Below are 21,547 nucleotides of genomic sequence, written 5' to 3'. Positions count from 1 at the left end.
CTACCCTAGGAATTTTTTTAAATTACCAGTGTCTTCTTTCCAATATTAATCACAATATGGACAGAAAATCAGCATCAATCAATATTTATGTTATAAAGCATCTTATTGTTGGAGAGAGACAGTCTGCCAAAACATTATTTTTGTATTTTGATGATGTCTTTTACATGCACTGAAACACCAAAAAGTGTTTTCACAAACCTCTTAAAAACACAATGATTCAGAATGAAGAACCACTTTGGGTGTTTCAGAGTACTTCCATTCTGTTTTGAAATCCATTCAGTGAATCAGAACACGTCCATTGGGTTTACATTCAAACACCCTCCAAACACCAGATCTCAGCTTAGGTACACTACTTCTCATGGTTTCACTACGCAATGATGGTGTTTTGAGTCTTTCTATTTTAGTACCCTTTTACTGCAGTGGGCTAAATCAGGGTCACACAGAGTGTTTCTTTGTAGTCTTAAACAAATCTACTTTGAAACAAAACTATACACCTCACACACATGGTTGTGGGCTTAGAAAAAGAAGACACATGTACCATGTCAGATATACAGTTGAAATGTATAAAATGTTGAGTTTGCATCCCAATATTACACTTTATATACATCACAGAAGACTAAAATATAACAAACCTGTTTGACATAGCAGTTTTTAAAATAATGATTATTAATTATGAAACATATGAATACCATTCCACCCATGAAGCCACTAGGTCTTTTGACCGCAGGAAAGGGATACCAGCGTAGTGGTAATCAATTGGGCATGGTCAGGTTCCTCCCACTAAACTCTGGCTGGCATTCACTGTTCCATTCCAGTTAATGAGTCATGTGATATTACAAACCTATTAACACACACACACACACACACACACACAAACACACACACACACACACACACACACACACACACACACACACACACACACACACACACACACACACACACACACACACACACACACACACACACACACACACACACACACACACACACACACTCTCTCTGTGTGTAGTACACATAGAACACACATTGTGGTACGCTCATGCATGAACACACCCTCACACAAATGCACACACATGCGCATACCTCTCTCAGTGGTAGAGTGATAGTGTTAGAGAGGTTTACGGGGAACTTTGTCCCTGGTTGAGAAACTGTTAGAGGAATTTAGTTCCTATGTGTTCATTAACCAATTCAATTAAAACACTCTGTCCGTTTATAAGAATTTGTAAGGTTCTTATTTACATAAAATAGACAGAGACCAGTCATTAACCAATAGCATTTATTCTCGAGAGCTCTGCTCATAATACCATGTACATTGGTTTATATACCTCACATTTCATCATAAATGTCCCTCCTCCTCTCAGATACAATGGCAATATAGTTCACAAGCCTTCTCACATTGTCTGCCAACTGTTAATTAAACAATCTACTACAAGCCCAAGGTTTCTCCCCTCCTTGGGTGGGAACAGAATGTCCTGTAAGGAACACAGTATTCCAGCCGGTCTGACGATAGCTCCATTCATTTCTAACAAGGAACAGAAAGTCCTTGTTCTAATTCAGAACTAAAACTACACACATTCTATTCAGTGTTATGATTATAATAAGATCCATACAGTGACAGGGTAGTATTCTGTTTAGTTATAGTTCTACGTTAAATGTATACATCATTGAGTCATATAAGTCCCATAACAGAAACAAAGGCAGATGTTTCCTGGTCTGTCCTTATCTTATCCACTAATGATATACTGTATCTGTCAGCACACACAGTGACACACACCTGCTGATAAGCCTGGCCCTAGGTTGCAGCCAATTGTGCTTATTCTGCTCCCAATAGCAGTCAACTGTGTGTGTGTGTGTGTGTGTGTGTGTGTGTGTGTGTGTCAGCTGGAAGGAACAAGATATAATAGACATACAGAGAGACACAGCTGCATTGACAGGAGTTCTCTTTATTGGTAACATATTGATAACACCTCAACACTGTTACACAACACAAGGAATGCTCACTGGAAGAACAGAATTCATCGTCATATTGGATTCATGTTTACAAAGTCATCTTGTGAAAGTGCGGGAATATCCCAATGGATTTCTAGTCCATCGCCTTAGCCACTCGGCCACGACAACTAGTGTGTGTGAAAGTGAAAGTGGGTGATATGATGGCAAGCCCTGGTTGACTCTCAGAGGAGAGTTAAAATGAAGGTTAGGACTAACAGCAACCAGTGTGCTAAAATGAACACAAACACAGTCTTAATTTCACCAATGGCCGTGTGAGGTAATGCCACCTCTCTGAGTGACCTCATTCTGACGTTGTTAGCTGGCCTGATTAGCACTGATCCTGTTACTGAGACTACACAGGGGGAGGACTGCCAGGAATACATGCAGTGCATGACCCTGTGTGTGACTGAGGCCTGAAAAATATCATCTTTAGTTGAAACAAAGCGACACCCTGCCTCTGTTCCTTCTTCCTTTGTTTTAGTAAAATACTGAGGAATGGGCCTGTTCCTTCTGCCTTTGTTTTAGTAAAATACTGAGGGATGGGCCTGTTCCTTCTGCCTTTGTTTTAGTAAAATACTGAGGGATGGACCTGTTCCTTCTGCCTTTGTTTTAGTAAAATACTGAGGGATGGACCTGTTCCTTCTGCCTTTGTTTTAGTAAAATACTGAGGGATGGGCCTGTTCCTTCTGCCTTTGTTTTAGTAAAATACTGAGGGATGGGCCTGTTCCTTCTGCCTTTGTTTTAGTAAAATACTGAGGGATGGACCTGTTCCTTCTGCCTTTGTTTTAGTAAAATACTGAGGAATGGGCCTGTTCCTTCTGCCTTTGTTTTAGTAAAATACTGAGGAATGGGCCTGTTCCTTCTGCCTTTGTTTTAGTAAAATACTGAGGGATGGGCCTGTTCCTTCTGCCTTTGTTTTAGTAAAATACTGAGGGATGGGCCTGTTCCTTCTGCCTTTGTTTTAGTAAAATACTGAGGGATGGACCTGGAGAAATGTAACCACTCTCAAACTCACAGACAGAGACCTGGATGCAAGGACTGATCATCCACGATTTCAAAATGATAGTTTCGACCATGTTTTGAGGCTTTACATTGTTTGTTTACATTGATTACAAACATGGGAGTAAATCAAGCTTATATGTTGGGTTCTGATGGGGCACGACAGTTGAACTAAGCTCATGAGGCATTTATAAGTTATATTCTTCAACAATCAATGGGTTTAGATCATTTACGAATTTATAAGTCAAAAAATGGCTGTAAGAATTAAGGACTCTAGTTTTAAAGTGTGTGTATGCCAGGGCAAGTCTTAGGGACAAGCTCTAATTTTCAACCCAACATGTAAGGTGCTCAGCCCAAACTTTCCACCCAACATTGTAGATGGAAGGTACTCAGCCCAAATGTTCAACCCAACATTGTAGATGGACGATGCTCAGCCCTAATTTTCAACCCAACATTGTAGATGGAAGGTGCTCAGCCCTAATTTTCAACCCAACATTGTAGATGGAAGGTGCTCAGCCCTAATTTTCAACCCAACATTGTAGATGGACGATGCTCAGCCCAAATGTTCCACCCAACATTGTAGATGGAAGGTGCTCAGCCCTAATTTTCAACCCAACATTGTAGATGGACGATGCTCAGCCCAAATGTTCCACCCAACATTGTAGATGGAAGGTGCTCAGCCCTAATTTTCAACCCAACATTGTAGATGGAAGGTGCTCAGCCCTAATTTTCAACCTAACATTGTAGATGGACGATGCTCAGCCCTAATTTTCAACCCAACATTGTAGATGGAAGGTTCTCAGCCCTAATTTTCAACCCAACATTGTAGATGGAAGGTGCTCAGCCCTAATTTTCAACCCAACATTGTAGATGGACGATGCTCAGCCCAAATGTTCCACCCAACATTGTAGATGGAAGGTGCTCAGCCCTAATTTTCAACCCAACATTGTAGATGGAAGGTGCTCAGCCCTAATTTTCAACCCAACATTGTAGATGGACGATGCTCAGCCCAAATGTTCCACCCAACATTGTAGATGGAAGGTGCTCAGCCCTAATTTTCAACCCAACATTGTAGATGGACGATGCTCAGCCCAAATGTTCCACCCAACATTGTAGATGGAAGGTGCTCAGCCCTAATTTTCAACCCAACATGGAAGGTGCTCAGCCCTAATTTTCAACCCAACATGGAAGGTGCTCAGCCCTAATTTTCAACCCAACATGGAAGGTGCTGTGCTTCAGTGTGTATGGTGACTCCCCCTAGAGTTCAAGATATGTAACTTTTAAATGACAGAAATCATCACCGTATGATGTGTTTTGTATGATGATAAATGCATCATACGGTGATGATTTCTGTATTTTGAAAGTTACATATCTTGAAAACGTCATTGCTGACAAGCAAAACGTTTTGGGACGATGTCAACAATGGACTAATGACAGTTTTTGTGTGGAATTGTCTTTTAAGTGCACTGAGAGACAGCAAGGCAAGTCAACAGGGAGGGAGGGAGGGACACATAATACTGGTACACACCCTGTGGACCAGTGACCTCATTTATCAAATGTTCTTAGTTATTATATAACATTATTATAGAACATTTCTGTGATCATACAATTGTACAATCATTTCTTACAATATGATGACATTCTGTTTATATAATGTATACACTTATAAATAAAGTTGGTCACAAAAAAATATAAATATATATAATTCACAAAACTTCATGCAAAATCTATGTAAATTGCATATTTTTATCACATTGTTGATGTGGATTCTGTCATACGCGATTCACGATCAGATGTTTACATACAAACATTTTATAAATGAGGCCCCTGGATATATATAGGTACTATATCTGTTCACAATGAAATCCCATCAATAACCATATGAAACACTTTTAGTGACCTGCCCACTCTGCCTCAGCAGTAGAGCCTGTTCAAAAGCATGTTTTACAATCATCATCATCATCACCGTCATCATCATCATCATCATCATCATCAGTATACACTCTCCAGACAAAAATAATTTAATGCACATTCCAAAGTTAGGAAAAGTTAGTTGGACATAGGAGGCCATAGTTCACCAGCATTCAGTAAAAAATCCAGACAACGAACAATAACACCAATTTTATCGCCATGTTTTCATTTTCATGCAAATAAATGCAGTATAGTCACCACAATGAACCTGTAGTTGTACAACACAGTGTGTAATCATTTCAAATGTATTGTTGTATCATCAGTGACTATATGCAATGCTCAACACATAGAGAATCAAGTATAAGAACAACAATATACAACGGTCATGCTGTATCGACTTGGCTCATCTTCTCTCCCCGAAGGGGAAGGGGGAGGGTGGTGCATATAGTTCATCATCAGAGGGTAGGCTGTTTCCATATTTAAAACTGTAGCAAAAACGCACAACTGCACTAATCCTGTTGGTTTATACAATGTGTATTCAGTTCATACGCCAGGCAGGAAGCAGCCTTAAGCCTAACTTAAACTTTGCGCAAGTACGCAACTGGGAAAACAGACGTTACTTGCATAGCGAAAATGAAACAGAAATCAAAATGAATCCCCGTATTTTTAGTGAACATTTTGCTTCGTTAATTGTGTTATTGGGTTGCGTACGGTATGAATTAGACTTTACTGGAGGAGCACAACTCAACTAACACTCACTGGGAAATAACACTGGAGAAGTCATGCTTGTCTTTAACAAGAGGAACAAACCCCTTTAAAGAGAATCAACTGGACCATTAAAGACATTGTACACTTTCATTATAACAACAACAACTTACTTGCATCAATAATAATAATAATAACAACAACAACAATAGTAGTAGTAATAGTAATAATACAAACAATAACATAGTAATAAACTTGATTTAAACTGTAGATCCTATATGTATCTGCGCCAGGGGTGGGTCTACAGCAGAGGGAGAGTACTGGACTGAAGGTTTGAGTGTGTTGCCATTCGTATTGGATGATATGGTTGATAGTCGTTGCTGCAGCTTGTGTGTGTGTGTGTGTGTGTGTGTGTGTGTGTGTGTGTGTCCAGGAGGAGTTGAGGCTGTGTGTTGTTAAGTTGCAGTAGTGTGCACTGGTCAGTAAGAAGAGCTGTAGCAATAGAGGGAGGGGGGGCAGGCTCTCCATCTCCCCTCTCTCTCTCTCTCACTCTCCATCTCTCTCCATCCTCCCTCACCTCTCTCTCTCCATCTCTTTCTATCCCCCCTCAACTCTCTCTCTCTCCATCCTCCCTCACCTCTCTCTCTCTCACTCTCCATCCTCCCTCACCTCTCTCTCTCACTCTCCATCTCTCTCTATTCTCCCTCACCTCTCTCTCTCTCCATCCTCCCTCCCTCACCTCTCACTCTCCATCTCTCTCCATCCTCCCTCACCTCTCTCTCTCTCCATCCTCCTTTCCTCTCCTCTCTCCCCATCCTCCTTTCCTCTCTCTCTCTCATCCTCATTTCCTCTCTCTCTCTCCATCCTCCTTTCCTCTCTCTCTCTCTCCACCCTCCTTTCCTCTCTCTCTCTCCATAATATTTTCCTCTCTCTCTCACTCTCCATCTCTCTCCATCCTCCTTTCCTCTCTCTCTCACTCTCCATCCTCCTCTCCTCTCTCTCTCCATCCTCCTCTCCTCTCTCTCTCTCCATCTCTCTCTCTCCATCCCTCTCCCTCTCCTCTCTCCATCCCTCTCCCTCTCCTCTCTCCATCCCTCTCCCTCCCCCCTCTCTCTCTCCATCCCTCTCACTCTCCATCTCTCTCTCTCCATCCTCTTTTCCTCTCTCTTTCTCTCTCTCCATCCCTCTCCATCCCTCTCACTCCCCATCCTCCTTTCCTCTCTCTCACTCTCCAACTCTCTCTCTCCATCCTCCTTTCCTCTCTCCATCCTCCTCTCCTCTCTCTCTCTCCATCCTCCTTTCCTGTCTCTCTCTCTCTCTCTCTCTCTCATCCTCCTTTTCTCTCTCTCTCCATCCCTCTCCATCTCTCTCCCTCTCTCTCTCTCTCTCTCACTCTCCATCTCTCTCCATCCTCCCTCACCTCTCTCTCTCCATCTCTTTCTATCCCCCCTCACCTCTCTCTCTCGCCAACCTCCCTCACCTCTCTCTCTCTCACTCTCCATCCTCCCTCCCTCACCTCTCACTCTCCATCTCTCTCCATCATCCTTTTCTCTCTTCACCTCTTCTCTCCTCTTCCTCTCTTTCTCCTGTCCTGTTATCTCTCCATCATCCTTTTCTCTCCTCTCTCCCCATCCTCCTTTCCTCTTTTCCTCTCTCTCTCTCCATCCTCATTTCCTCTCTCTCTCTCTCTCTCTCTCTCTCTCTCTCTCTCACACTCCTCCTGGAAGACAAAAAAAAGCATTCTAGGTTTAACAGCAACTCTGGAAACAATAACTGTCAAGCTCTGAAGTGTGTGTGTGTGTGTGTGTGTGTGTGTGTGTGTAGCTGTGGGTGTGTGTGTGTGTGTGTGTGTAGCTGTGTGTGTTTGTGTGTGTGTAGCTGGGGGTGTGTGTGTGTGTGTGTGTGTGTGTGTGTGTGTGTGTGTGTGTGTGTGTGTGTGTGTGTGTGTGTGTAGCTGTGGGTGTGCGTGTGTGTGTGTGTGTAGCTGTGGGTGTGCGTGTGAATTAATGAGTGTGTGTGTTAGTAACAGTGAGTGCGTGCTGGTGTGTGTGTGTACCAGTTCACTGCTGCAGCGGTGCGGCCGGTGCTCCAGAGCAGTGGAAGTGAACATTCTGCCACTTGCTCTCTCGGCGATGCCACACCCTCGTCTCCTCTGATTGGCTGGAGCATGGGCGGCCAGTGCCGTCGACGAATTGCGTGAGGCGTATGTAGGCGATGCAGGCGGCGTCTTCACCAATCAGGTGGACGTGAGGGTTGAGGATTGTGGTATGGATGGGCTTACTGTTCTTAGACAGGACTGAGAAAGGAGAGAACAGATAGTTTATGGTTGTATAATAGTCGTGTAATGGTTATTTTAAGGTTGTGTAGTGGTTGTCTTAAGCCTGTGTTATAGTTGTGTAATGGTTGTTTAGTAGTCTTAAGATTGTGTTATAGTTGTGTAGTGGTTGTCTTAATGTTGTGCTATAGTTGTGTAATGGTTTTGTCGTGATTGTGTTAAAGTTGTGTAGTGATTTTCTTAACGTTGTGTAATGGTTGTCTTACGGTTGTCGAAGTAGAACCGGTGGAAGTCCATGCCCTCCACTAGGTTCCCCAGGGCCTCTGGCTCAAATGACGTCAGACATGGGTCACAAATCTTCCTGTTGAAAACAAAGAACACAACACTTTACAACATATTGTGTCACTACACAACAAACACAACAAGCTCAACACAACACATTGTTTCACAACACATCATCTGAGCTCAGACTAAAAGAGCAACCAAAGAATCTCAGTTTAGAACCTCCGTAGTTGTACCGAGATAGTGAGGTGCATGCTGGGAGTTGTAGTGTTATGGTGATTTGAGTTGCAGGCTATCATCCCTGCTACAATATTTAGAGTATAAAGGTGTTTTTTTGCAGAGGTCAGTGCAGTTTAGCAGAGGTCAAATGTCACCCATAGTTTTAGGGTAAAATTTGGGGCAGACTAGGAGTTTTAGTGTTATGGTGAGGGGCAGGCTGAGAGTTGTAGTGTACTCACGCATAGGCCTCAAAGTCTCCATTGTTGACAGCTTCAATCAGCTGCTCAGTGATCTTGATAATCTCCTGTTTTCGCACTGCAGGGGGAACCAATAACAGAGTGAACATGGGTTGGGAACAATAAAATGGTTTTGCCACAAATTCCGCAGAGCAAGATTCCCAAAGGCAGGAACGTCAACTCCAATTTTGCTGCAGCAGCTCTCACTTCAGGAGCTCAGGGCACGCCCCCGGCCCAGCATGCATTTGTAGTCTACTTGTGTGCTGCTAGAGCCACTTGCTTTAGCTAATAAATATTGTCATAAAGAAACTGATAAAAAACACAGGTGCAAAATCAAGGTGACTTACAAAGATGAGGACCAAGAGCAAGAGAGGGAGTGATGTGGTGTCCACAACTAAATAATCATTGTGGAATCTCTAAGGACACATCTCAAATGCATGACGGTGTACTTACTACGTGCACATGCTAAAAGAAGGGAACGAGGCTAACTGTGTCATTGTAGCAAAGTATTTATAAACCAAAAATCTGATCTCTTAAAACTTTCGTACATTCTTTTTCTATTATCTATACAATGGGCCGTAATTTATTTTGGCCCAATAGGCCTGGCATATTCCCACTTTTTCCCACAAACGTATAAGACTACCTATTGAAAAAAGTAAAATAAACAACTCTGCATCTCTGCCCAGCCTGGCAAGAGTGGCCCAAAGGGGGTTTAGAATCCCCAGCGGCTCTGCAAGTGCTGAAAGGATATTCTCTACTGCAGGCCTACTTTACAGGCACCATCGCATGAGCACGAAGCCCCAGACTTTGGCCAAACTCGTGTTTCAAAGGCCCTGTTGACTGAGCCAAATAAGGCATTTTACATTTCATTTGCTTTTAATTCTAAGTCAGTCGCAGACTACAGTATATAGACTTTAATGATTTAATACAACAAACTGTTGCTTAAATGCTAAGCACTTTATGTCCCTACCAGCCTAGTGCTTCACAATGTATTTCTTTGTAGGTGAACTATATTTCCATTATATCGGAGAGAAGGAGGAGCAGCATTCAAAACGCTAAGACAAAATGTGATATAAACCAATGTTCATTGTGTTATGATCAGTACTCTCGAGAATAAACACTAATAATTGATTTTGAGACTGGTCTCGGTCCATTTTATGCAAATAAGTATCTTACAAATACATATGTATAAAAAAAAATACAGGATATATTATATTTACATGTAGTTAAGGTCGGAAGTTTACATACACCTTAGACAAATACATTTAAACTCAGTTTTTCACAATTCCTGACATTTAATCCATGTAAAAATTCCATGTCTTAGGTCAGTTAGGATCACCACATTAATTTAAGAATGTGAAATTTCGGAATAATTGTAGAGAGAAATATTTATTTCAGCTTTTATTTCTTTCATCACATTCCCAGCGAGTTAGAAGTTTACATACACTCAATTAGTATTTGGTAGCATTGCCTTTAAATTGCTTAACTTGGGTCAAACGTTTCGGGTAACCTTCCACAAGCTTCCCACAATAAATTGGGTGAATTTTGGCCCATTCCTCATGACAGAGCTGGTGTAGCTGAGTCAGGTTTGTAGGCTTCCTTGCTCGCACACACTTTTTCAGTTCTGCGCACAAATGTTCTATGGGATTGAGGTCAGGGCTTTGTGATGGCCGCTCCAATACCATGACTTTGTTGTCCTTAAGCCATTTTGCAACAACTTTGGAAGCAAGCTTGGGGTCATTGTCCATTTGGAAGAACCATTTGCGACCAAGCTTTAACTTCCTGACTGATGTCTTGAGATGTTGCTTCAATATATCCACATAATTTTCCATTCCTCATGATGCCATCTATTTTGTGAAGTGCACCAGACCCTCCTGCAGCAAAGCACCCCCACGCTTCACGGTTGGGATGGTGTTCTTCGGCTTGCAAGCCTCCCCCCTTTTCCTCCAAACATACAGTGCCTTGCGAAAGTATTCGGCCCCCTTGAACTTTGCGACCTTTTGCCACATTTCAGGCTTCAAACATAAAGATATAAAACTGTATTTTTTTGTGAAGAATCAACAACAAGTGGGACACAATCATGAAGTGGAACGACATTTATTGGATATTTCAAACCTTTTTAACAAATCAAAAACTGATTATTATTCAGCCCCCTTAAGTTAATACTTTGTAGCGCCACCTTTTGCTGCGATTACAGCTGTAAGTCGCTTGGGGTATGTCTCTATCAGTTTTGCACATCGAGAGACTGACATTTTTTCCCATTCCTCCTTGCAAAACAGCTCGAGCTCAGTGAGGTTGGATGGAGAGCATTTGTGAACAGCAGTTTTCAGTTCTTTCCACAGATTCTCGATTGGATTCAGGTCTGGACTTTGACTTGGCCATTCTAACACCTGGATATGTTTATTTTTGAACCATTCCATTGTAGATTTTGCTTTATGTTTTGGATCATTGTCTTGTTGGAAGACAAATCTCCGTCCAAGTCTCAGGTCTTTTGCAGACTCCATCAGGTTTTCTTCCAGAATGGTCCTGTATTTGGCTACATCCATCTTCCCATTCATTTTAACCATCTTCCCTGTCCCTGCTGAAGAAAAGCAGGCCCAAACCATGATGCTGCCACCACCATGTTTGACAGTGGGGATGGTGTGTTCAGGGTGATGAGCTGTGTTGCTTTTACACCAAACATATCGTTTTGCATTGTTGCCAAAAAGTTCAATTTTGGTTTCATCTGACCAGAGCACCTTCTTCCACATGTTTGGTGTGTCTCCCAGGTGGCTAGTGGCAAACTTTAAACAACACTTTTTATGGATATCTTTAAGAAATGGCTTTCTTCTTGCCACTCTTCCATAAAGGCCAGATTTGTGCAATATACGACTGATTGTTGTCCTATGGACAGAGTCTCCCACCTCAGCTGTAGATCTCTGCAGTTCATCCAGAGTAATCATGGGCCTCTTGGCTGCATCTCTGATCAGTCTTCTCCTTGTATGAGCTGAAAGTTTAGAGGGACGGCCAGGTCTTGGTAGATTTGCAGTGGTCTGATACTCCTTCCATTTCAATATTATCGCTTGCACAGTGCTCCTTGGGATGTTTAAAGCTTGGGAAATCTTTTTGTATCCAAATCCGGCTTTAAACTTCTTCACAACAGTATCTCGGACCTGCCTGGTGTGTTCCTTGTTCTTCATGATGCTCTCTACACTTTTAACGGACCTCTGAGACTATCACAGTGCAGGTGCATTTATACGGAGACTTGATTACACACAGGTGGATTGTATTTATCATCATTAGTCATTTAGGTCAACATTGGATCATTCAGAGATCCTCAATGAAATTCTGGAGAGAGTTTGCTGCACTGAAAGTAAAAGGGCTGAATAATTTTGCACGCCCAATTTTTCTGTTTTTGATTTGTTAAAAAAGTTTGAAATATCCAATAAATGTCGTTCCACTTCATGATTGTGTCCCACTTGTTGTTGATTCTTCACAAAAAAATACAGTTTTATATCTTTATGTTTGAAGCCTGAAATGTGGCAAAAGGTCGCAAAGTTCAAGGGGGCCGAATACTTTCGCAAGGCACTGTAATGATGGTCATTATTGCCAAATATTTTTGTTTTATCAGACCAGAGGACATTTCTCCAAAAAGTATGATCTTTGTCCCCATGTGCAGTTGAAAACCGTAGTCTGGCTTTTTTTATGGCGGTTTTGGAGCAGTGGCTTCTCCTTGCTGAGCGGCCTTTCAGGTTATGTCGATATAGGATTCGTTTTACTGTGAATAAAAATACTTCTTTACCTGTTTCCTCCCGCATCTTCACAAGGCCCTTTGTTATTGTTCTGTGATTGATTTGCACTTTTCACACCAAAGTACATTCATCTCTAGGAGACACGTGTCCTTCCTGAGTGGTATGACAGCTGCGTAGTCCCATGGTGTTTATACTTGCATACTATTATTTATACAGATGAATGTGGTACCTTCAGGCTTTTGGAAATTGCTCCCAAGGATGAACCAGACTTGTGGAGGTCTACAATTTATTTTCTGAGGTCTTGGCTGATTTCTTTTGATTTTCCCATGAAGTCAAGCAAAGAGGCACTGAGTTTGAAGGTAGGCCTTGAAATACATCCACAGGTACACCTCCAATTGACTCAAATAATGTCAATTAGCCTATCAGAAGCTTCTAAAGCCATGACGTCATTTCCTGGAATTTTCCAAGCTGTTTAAATGTAACAGATGTGAAACAGCTAGCTTAGTTAGCGGTGCGCGCTAAATAGCGTTTCAATCGGTGACGTCACTTGCTCTGAGACCTTGAAGTAGTAGTTCCCCTTGCTCTGCAAGGGCCGCGGCTTTTGTGCAGCGATGGGTAACGATGCTTCGAGGGGTGACTGTTGTTGATGTGTGCAGAGGGTCCCTGGTTCGCGCCCAGGTATGGGCGAGGGGACGGCCTAAAGTTATGCTGTTACATAAAGGCACAGTCAACTTAGTGTTTGTAAACTTCTGACTCACTGGAATTCTGATACAGTGAATTATAAGTTAAATAATCTCTGTAAACAATTGTTGGAAAAATTCCTTGTATCATGCACAAAGTAGATGCCCTAACCCACTTGACAAAACTTGTGGAGTGGTTGAAAAACGAGTTTTAATGACACCAACCTAAGTGTATGTAAACTTCCGACTTCAACTGTAAGTATTCAGACCCTTTCCTCAGTACTTTGTTGCGATTACAGCCTCAAGTCTTCTTGGGTTTGACACCGCAAGCTTGGCACACCTGTATTTGGGGAATTTCTCCCATTCTTCTCTGCAGATCCTCTCAAGTTCTGTCAGGTTGAATGGCGAGTCTCGCTGCACAGCTTTTTTCAGGTCTCTCCAAAGATGTTTGATCGTGTTGAAGTCCGAGCTCTGGCTGGGCCACTCAATGACATTCAGAGACTTGTCCTGAAGCCACTCCTGAGGGGTCTTGGCTGTGTTATTAGGGTCGCTGTCCTGTTGAAAGGTGAACCTTCACCCCGGTCTGAGGTCCTGAGCGCTCTGGAGCAATTTTTCATCAATTGTGTCTCTGTACTTTCCTCCCTTCATCTTTCCCTCGATCCTGTCTAGTCTCCCCCCAGCTGAAAAACATTTCCACAGCATGATGCTGCCACAACCATTCTTCAGCGTAGGGATGATGCCAGGTGGTGTTTCCACCAGATGTGACGCTTGGCATTTAGGCCAAAGAGATCAATCTTGGTTTCATCAGACCAGAGAATCTTTTTGCTCATGGTCTGAGAGTCTTTAGGTGCGTTTTGGCAAACTACAAGCTGGCTGTCATGTGCCTTTTACTGAGGAGTGGCTTCCACCTGGCCACTCTACCATAAAGGCCTGATTGGTGGAGTGCTGCAGAGATGGTTGTCCTCCTGGAAGGTTCTCCCATCTCCACAGAGAAACTCTGGAGCTCTGTCAGAGTGACCATCGGGTTCTTGGTCACCTCCCTGACCAAGGCTCTTCGCCACCGATTGCTCAGTTTGGCCATGTGGCCAGCTCTAGGAAGAGTCTTGGTGCTTCCAAACTTCTTCCATTTAAGAATGATTGAGGCCACTGTGTTTCTGGGGACCTTCAATGATGCAGACATTTTTTGGTACCCTTCCCCAGATCTGTGCCTTGACATAATCCTGTCTCGGAGCTCTACGGACATTTCCTTCGACCTCATGGCTTGGTTTTTGCTCTGACATGCACTGGCAACTATGGGACATTATATGGACAGGTGTGTGCCTTTACAAATCATGTCCAATCAATTGAATTTACCACGAGTGGACTCATCTCAAGGATGATCAATGGAAACAGGATGCACCTGAACTCAAATTCTAGTCTCATAGCAAAGGGTCTAAATTCTTATGTAAATAAGGTATTTATGTTTTTATGTTTTCGCTTTGTCATGATGGAGTATTGCATGTAGATTGATGAAAATCATTTAATCCATTTTAGAATAAGGCTGTCATGTAACAAAATGTGGAAAAAGTTAAGGGGTCTGAATCATTTCCGAATGCACTGTAATACAGTATAGACTAAATAATAGATTTTTGTTACTTCTTAGGCTCCCTGTCAGGCTCCTGACCTATTTAGAGAGTTTATATGCTGTTTAATACGACATGTGGCCTATTTGAAATGATAAGCGCTTCTTACATTCACCTTTTCATTTTTATTCAAATACTTTTCATTCAAATCAAATGGTTTGGTTTCAATCCTTCAAAACCAAATGGTACTGTAGGTCCAGGTAGTTACAATAGATGGGTTTTGGTTCAATTGTGATTTTAATGAATGGAGCGAATTAAGAGCGGCATTTATTTGTATTTTTTGAGTGCAGAGCGGTTTTTAGCGGAGCGGTTGGAAAGGAGGTGGATGTTCTTGAGCGATGAACAGAATTTCTGACTGCTCAACTCTGCTCACATACTCTGGTAACTCTACAGACGGCCTGGTGGTAAATCCTCTCTTTCAATTCTCTCTTTTTATCTATCTCTCTCTTATCTCCCTCTCATCCTTTGAGCCTGGTATAAGTATACTTACACACACTCCTTCCTCTAGCATGGTACACACACTCACACATACCCATAATATACAGTCCTGCCACTCAGGTCTCCGTAGAGCTATGCAGGGCCATGGAGAATGAAAACCTCAACACCAGAAAGAACTACAGATATAGTTCACCTGGCTACAGTCACTAGGACTTATTTCTCCTTCTCACTCTCCTTCTCTCCTCTCCTTCTCTTCTCTCCTCTTTCCTCTCCTGTGTGAGGCATGTTGAGCTCATCCAGCTATTTCTGTCCCTAGATAAAACTTACTTCCTCCCTCTCCCTCTATCCATCCCTCCCTCTCCCTCCCTCTATCCCTCCCTCCCTCCCTCCCTCCCTCTCACTCTATCCCTCTCCCTCTATCACTCCCTCACTCTCCCTCTATCCCCCCCTCCCTCTATCCCTCCCTCCTCTCCCTCTATCCCTCCCTCCCTCTCCCTCTATCCCACCCACCCTCCCTCCATCCCTCCCTCTCCCTCTATCCCACCCTCCCTCCCTCTATCCCACCCTCCCTCCCTCTCACTCTATCCCTCTCCCTCTATCACTCCCTCACTCTCCCTCTATCCCCCCCTCCCTCTATCCCTCCCTCCTCTCCCTCTATCCCTCCCTCCCTCTCCCTCTATCCCACCCTCCCTCCCTCTATCCCACCCTCCCTCTCCCTCTATCCCTCCTTCCCTCTCCCTCTATCCCTCCCTGACTATCCCTCCCTCCCTCTCCCTCTATCCTTCCCTCTCCCTCTCTCTCCCTTCCTCTCCCTCTATCACTCCCTCCCTCCCTCTCCCTCAATCCCTCTATCACTCCCCTGTCTGCTTCCTCTCTTCGTCCTCTTTACTTCCTCCCCCCTTCATCTCTACTTCCCTTTTTTCCGTCCTATTTGTTTCCTCTCTCCTTCCTCTCTTCTTCTTCTCTACTTCCCTTCTTTCCTTCCTGTCTGTTTACTCTCTCCTTCTTCTCTCCTTCCTCTCTTCTTCCTCTTTACTCTCCCTCTTTTCTGCCTCTCCTTCCTCTCTCAACTTTGTTTGGTGTTCTCATGGTGTTCAACCATAGTGCTGAAAGCCCGAACCACTGCTTTTAATCAGGGCAAGGTGACTGGAAACATGACCGAATACAAACAGTGTAACTATTCCCTCCGCAAGGCAATCAAACAAGCTAAGCGTCAGTATAGAGACAAAGTAGAATCTCAATTCAATGGCTCAGACACAAGAGGTATGTGGCAGGGCCTACAGTCAATCACGGATTACAAAAAGAAAACCAGCCCAGTCACGGACCAGGATGTCTTGCTCCCAGGCAGACTAAATAACTTTTTTGCCCGCTTTGAGGACAATACAGTGCCACTGACACGGCTCGCAACTAAAACATGCGGACTCTCCTTCACTGCAGCCGACGTGAGGAAAACATTTAAACGTGTCAACCCTCGCAAGGTTGCAGGCCCAGACGGCATCCCCAGCCGTGCCCTCAGAGCATGTGCAGACCAGCTGGCTGGTGTGTTTACGGACATATTCAATCAATCCCTATCCCAGTCTGTTGTTCCCACATGCTTCAAGAGGGCCACCATTGTTCCTGTTCCCAAGAAAGCTAAGGTAACTGAGCTAAACGACTACCGCCCCGTAGCACTCACTTCCGTCATCATGAAGTGCTTTGAGAGACTAGTCAAGGACCATATCACCTCCACCCTACCTGACACCCTAGACCCACTCCAATTTGCTTACCGCCCAAATAGGTCCACAGACGATGCAATCTCAACCACACTGCACACTGCCCTAACCCATCTGGACAAGAGGAATACCTATGTGAGAATGCTGTTCATCGACTACAGCTCGGCATTTAACACCATAGTGCCCTCCAAGCTAGTCATCAAGCTCAAGACCCTGGGTCTCGACCCCACCCTGTGCAACTGGGTACTGGACTTCCTGACGGGCCGCCCCCAGGTGGTGAGGGTAGGCAACAACATCTCCACCCCGCGGATCCTCAACACTGGGGCCCCACAAGGGTGCGTTCTGAGCCCTCTCCTGTACTCCCTGTTCACCCACGACTGCGTTGCCACGCACGCCTCCAACTCAATCCTCAAGTTTGCGGACGACACAACAGTGGTAAGCTTGATTACCAACAACGACGAGACGGCCTACAGGGAGGAGGTGAGGGCCCTCGGAGTGTGGTGTCAGGAAAATAACCTCACACTCAACGTCAACAAAACAAAGGAGATGATTGTGGACTTCAGGAAACACCACCCCCCTATCCACATTGATGGAACAGTAGTGGAGAGGGTAGTAAGTTTTAAGTTCCTCGGCGTACACATCACAGACAAACTGAATTGGTCCACCAACACAGACAGCATCGTGAAGAAGGCGCAGCAGCGCCTCTTCAACCTCAGGAGGCTGAAGAAATTCGGCTTGTCACCAAAAGCACTCACAAACTTCTACAGATGCACAATCGAGAGCATCCTGTCGGGCTGTATCACCGCCTGGTACGGCAACTGCTCCGCCCACAACCGTAAGGCTCTCCAGAGGGTAGTGAGGTCTGCACAACGCATCACCGGGGGCAAACTACCTGCCCTCCAGGACACCTACACCACCTGATGTCACAGGAAGGCCATAAAGATCATCAAGGACAACAACCACCCGCCTGTTCACCCCGCTATCATCCAGAAGGCGAGGTCAGTACAGGTGCATCAACGCAGGGACCGAGAGACTGAAAAACAGCTTCTATCTCAAGGCCATCAGACTGTTAAACAGCCACCACTAACATTGAGTGGCTGCTGCCAACACACTGACTCAACTCCAGCCACTTTAATAGTGGGAATTGATGGGAAATGATGTAAATATATCACTAGCCACTTTAAACAATGCTACCTTATATAATGTTACTTACCCTACATTATTCATCTCATATGCATACGTAGATACTGTACTCTATATCATCGACTGCATCCTTATGTAATACATGTATCACTAGCCACTTTAACTATGCCACTTTATTTACATACACATCTCATATGTATATACTGCACTCAATACCATCTACTGTATCTTGCCTATGCCGCTCTGTACCATCACTCACTCATATATCTTTATGTACATATTATTTATCCCCTTACACTTGTGTCTATAAGGTAGTAGTTTTGGAATTGTTAGCTAGATTACTTGTTGGTTATTACTGCATTGTCGGAACTAGAAGCACAAGCACTTCGCTACACTCGCATTAACATCTGCTAACCATGTGTTTGTGACAAATAAAATTTGATTTGAATTGATTTGTATATGTGTCATGATAATAGTAGTGTGTGTGTGTGTGTGCGTGCGTGTGTGACTCACGTTTCACATCCTCATCCTCAATAGTGGTGTTGCTGTCAGATGAATCCTGCAGACACAGAGAGACATGTTAGTGACAGGTTAACCTAGATACACACACAGACACACACACACACACACGCACGCACTATTATCATGACACACACATACAGTGCTATGGTTAAACACCATGAGAACCCCAAACTTAGTTTCCCCCATTCAGTGTGCTGTCCCATACATGCAGTGGTCTATAGCAGTAGAAACCACCAGATGGCAAGACATAGAGCACACCCACAGAGCCCTGTTCCATTTAATTCCACAAGATGGCGGTGGTGGACAAAATATCTCCACATAATGTAGTGTGGGTAGTTTTGTGTCAGTGTGGTTATATTAAGCAGCTGTTCTCAGGTCCGTATGACTGCGGCATGCAGGCACTCCAGACCTACAACCCACACAAAACTCCTCAACCAGGAGTCATGCTAGACACACACACACTATAATACGCTAACACACCAGCTTGCCAAGGACAGAGCGAGATAAGATGAGGATGAGAGAACTGAAAGCAGGAGAGAAAAAGATGGGTGGATGGAAGAAGGATGTACCTTGTTCCTATCCACATGGATAACAGTGGTCTGAGGCTCCTATTCAGAGAAATAGAAAGAGAGGGGAGAAAGAAAGAGAGAGGGAGAGAGAAAACAACAGAGAGAGAGAGATGAAGAGGGATGACAGAGAGTTGTAGGTGTTAGAGAAAAGACAGAGAAAGAGATATGGAGGAAGAGAAAGAGAAGAAAATACAAGTTAAAATGAAGAAAGAGAGAGATTTCCCCCTGAGAAAGGGTTATCAAAGGGTTAATGGAAGGAAATAAATGGTTATTCAAAGAATTCCTCTAAGAAAATGATATCAGAAACAAAAAATACGAGTCTCACTCTGGCAAGAACCTAAAACGAACCCACATCAAACCTAAAGCCACCCTGCATATCTTCCTAAGGATTCACAGTTCGCAGCAGGCCAAACAGAACACAGATTAACATACACCTGAGTGACACACACCAACACTGTCACCCACAAATAGAAAAAAACGCCAAAGGAAGATGGCTTGTGACTGCACTTCTACCAGTAAGCCGCTGTCGCTACTCTATTATGGCACCTTATAGCTACAACCTGACGAACCATAACTAACAAGTCATGCAGCTTCATCATACTCACAGGCGCACACTCACAAACAGTCGCACACATGCACACACACAGAACGGCTTCTAATAAGTGGCTGGTGATGGGTGCAGCGTGCAGACAGACTAAGATAGAGAGAGATAGACACAGACAGACAGGCAGGCAGACAGACAGGCAGGCAGACAGACACAGAAGAACAGACAGACTGAGGACATAAAGACGGACAGAGAAAGGGAGAGAAAGAAGTTGAATAGAGACAGAGGGAGATGGAGTGATATTTAAAGGAGGAGTGTACCAGTGCAGCAGAGGGGGTTCCCTTGGGGCTGGTGACTGTGCTGTTTCTTGTGCTGTTAGGCTGCAGCAGTGCACAGAAAACAAGGGGTTAAAACACGACACAACAGAGAAGTGAGAGGAGGTGTGGATGTGGGTGAGGTTAGAAAGGAGGCTGGTCTAGTAGTTGTGTTGCCACCACCTGGTCACATGTTATGCCCCTGAAGGCAGCGTTTCATATCCCCATTCTGCTACTCACTTTCTGTGCTACACTTCTATCATTACAATCAAATTAAAACATTAGGGGTCTCCCCAGTGGTGCAGGGGCCTAAGGCCTTGCATCACAGTGCAGCTGTGCCTCTAGAGATTCTCGTAACTGGCCATGACCGGGAGACCCATGGGGTGGTGCACAATTGGCCCAGTGTCGTCCGGGTTAGGGGAGGGTTTTGCCGGCAGGGTTGTCCTTGTCCCATCGCGGTCTAGCAACTCCTGTGCCGGGCCGGGCGCAGTGCATGCTGACACGGTTGCCAGGTGTACGGTGTTTCCTGCGACACATTGGTGTGGATGGCTTCCGGGTTAAGTGGGCATTGTGTCAAGAAGCAGTGTGGCTTGGTTGGGTTGTGTTGCAGAGGACACACGGCTCTCGACCTTCGCCTCTCCCGAGTCAGTACGGGAGTTGCAGCGATGAGACAAGACTGTAACTACCAATTGTATACAACGAAATTGAGGAGAAAAAGGGGTAGGTAAAAAAATGATATATATATAACAAAAATCATTTAAAACAATAAAGAGTTGACCCTATACAGTGATTTAAGGTCAGTTTTTCAGGTTCCCCCCTAAAAATGTTCAAGGTTAGGATTTAGCTCGACTTAGGATAGCTGATCTTAGATCTGTGCCAACCTCTCAATAATAAACACGCCACTCTTTTTCCCCATCTCTGCAGTTAATATACTGTACGGTCTATATCAGATCCAAGTCTATGTAAGGTTCTTGTCTATATCTATCATGAGACGGACTCATTCAAACCCAAAGGACTGATATACAGGGCAGGATCAATATTGTGAGTCAGTCGGTGTGCAGCCAGCCTATCAGAGGACCTGGTTAGTGTGAAGGAGCGAATTAGAAGTGATCGAGCCTGTCAGGCGGAGCAGTTCTCCCAGGAGATGTAGCAGGTTGTGGACTGTGGGGGCAACACCACCTCACTGCACAGTAAGGCAGTGAAAACACAGCCCTAATGGAAGCTCATCTATCTAAAGGTAGACTGAAGGGTTTTACGGAGTTCCTTTTGGCACACTTCTACTAGAGAATAGGTGAAATTAGCAAGGTGCCAATGTACAGTTTCATGAGGGTTTGATGATGTTACAGGTAGAAATGATTTTGTGCAAATTCTTCCTATAGGCATATGAGATAAATACTGAATAAAGATATAAACACAACATGTAAAAAGTGTTGGTCCCATGTTTCATGAGATGAAATAAAAGATCCTAGAAATGTTCCATACGCTCAAAAAGCTTATTTCTTTGTGCATAAATTTGTTTACATCCTGTTAGGGAGCATTTCTCCTTTGCCAAGATAATCCATAAACCTGACAGGTGTGGCATATTTTATTATTTTATTTGATTTCACCTTTATTTAACCAGGTAGGCTAGTTGAGAGCAAGTTCTCATTTACA

General features: G+C 43.9%; 1 protein-coding gene across 14 annotated transcripts in view; it reads right to left on the bottom strand.

Moving 5' to 3' along the window:
- Positions 1 to 7,152: 7,152 nt before the first annotated feature.
- Positions 7,153 to 21,547, bottom strand: part of camk2b2 (calcium/calmodulin-dependent protein kinase (CaM kinase) II beta 2) — a 62,563-nt gene continuing 48,168 nt past the window's right edge. For 2 of the 14 annotated variants that reach the window (XM_031803235.1, XM_020457693.2), the window contains 6 exons: positions 19,901 to 19,960; positions 19,037 to 19,075; positions 18,459 to 18,504; positions 8,623 to 8,698; positions 8,149 to 8,243; positions 7,569 to 7,903 (listed from right to left, as the gene is read on the bottom strand). In XM_031803235.1, coding sequence (XP_031659095.1) covers positions 7,668 to 7,903; positions 8,149 to 8,243; positions 8,623 to 8,698; positions 18,459 to 18,504; positions 19,037 to 19,075; positions 19,901 to 19,960 — 552 coding nt within the window. In that variant the 3' untranslated portion in view covers positions 7,569 to 7,667. Of the gene's footprint in view, positions 7,904 to 8,148; positions 8,244 to 8,622; positions 8,699 to 18,458; positions 18,505 to 19,036; positions 19,076 to 19,900; positions 19,961 to 21,547 lie in introns of those variants that run through there. The other 12 variants (XM_031803231.1, XM_031803237.1, XM_031803234.1 and 9 more) reach the window with 9 other exon arrangements.

Source organism: Oncorhynchus kisutch, linkage group LG23 (assembly GCF_002021735.2).
Source record: "Oncorhynchus kisutch isolate 150728-3 linkage group LG23, Okis_V2, whole genome shotgun sequence".
NCBI classification, from domain to species: domain Eukaryota; kingdom Metazoa; phylum Chordata; class Actinopteri; order Salmoniformes; family Salmonidae; genus Oncorhynchus; species Oncorhynchus kisutch.
The sequence above is the reverse complement of the archived record's forward strand: the minus strand, read 5'-3'. Positions and strand labels throughout refer to the sequence as shown.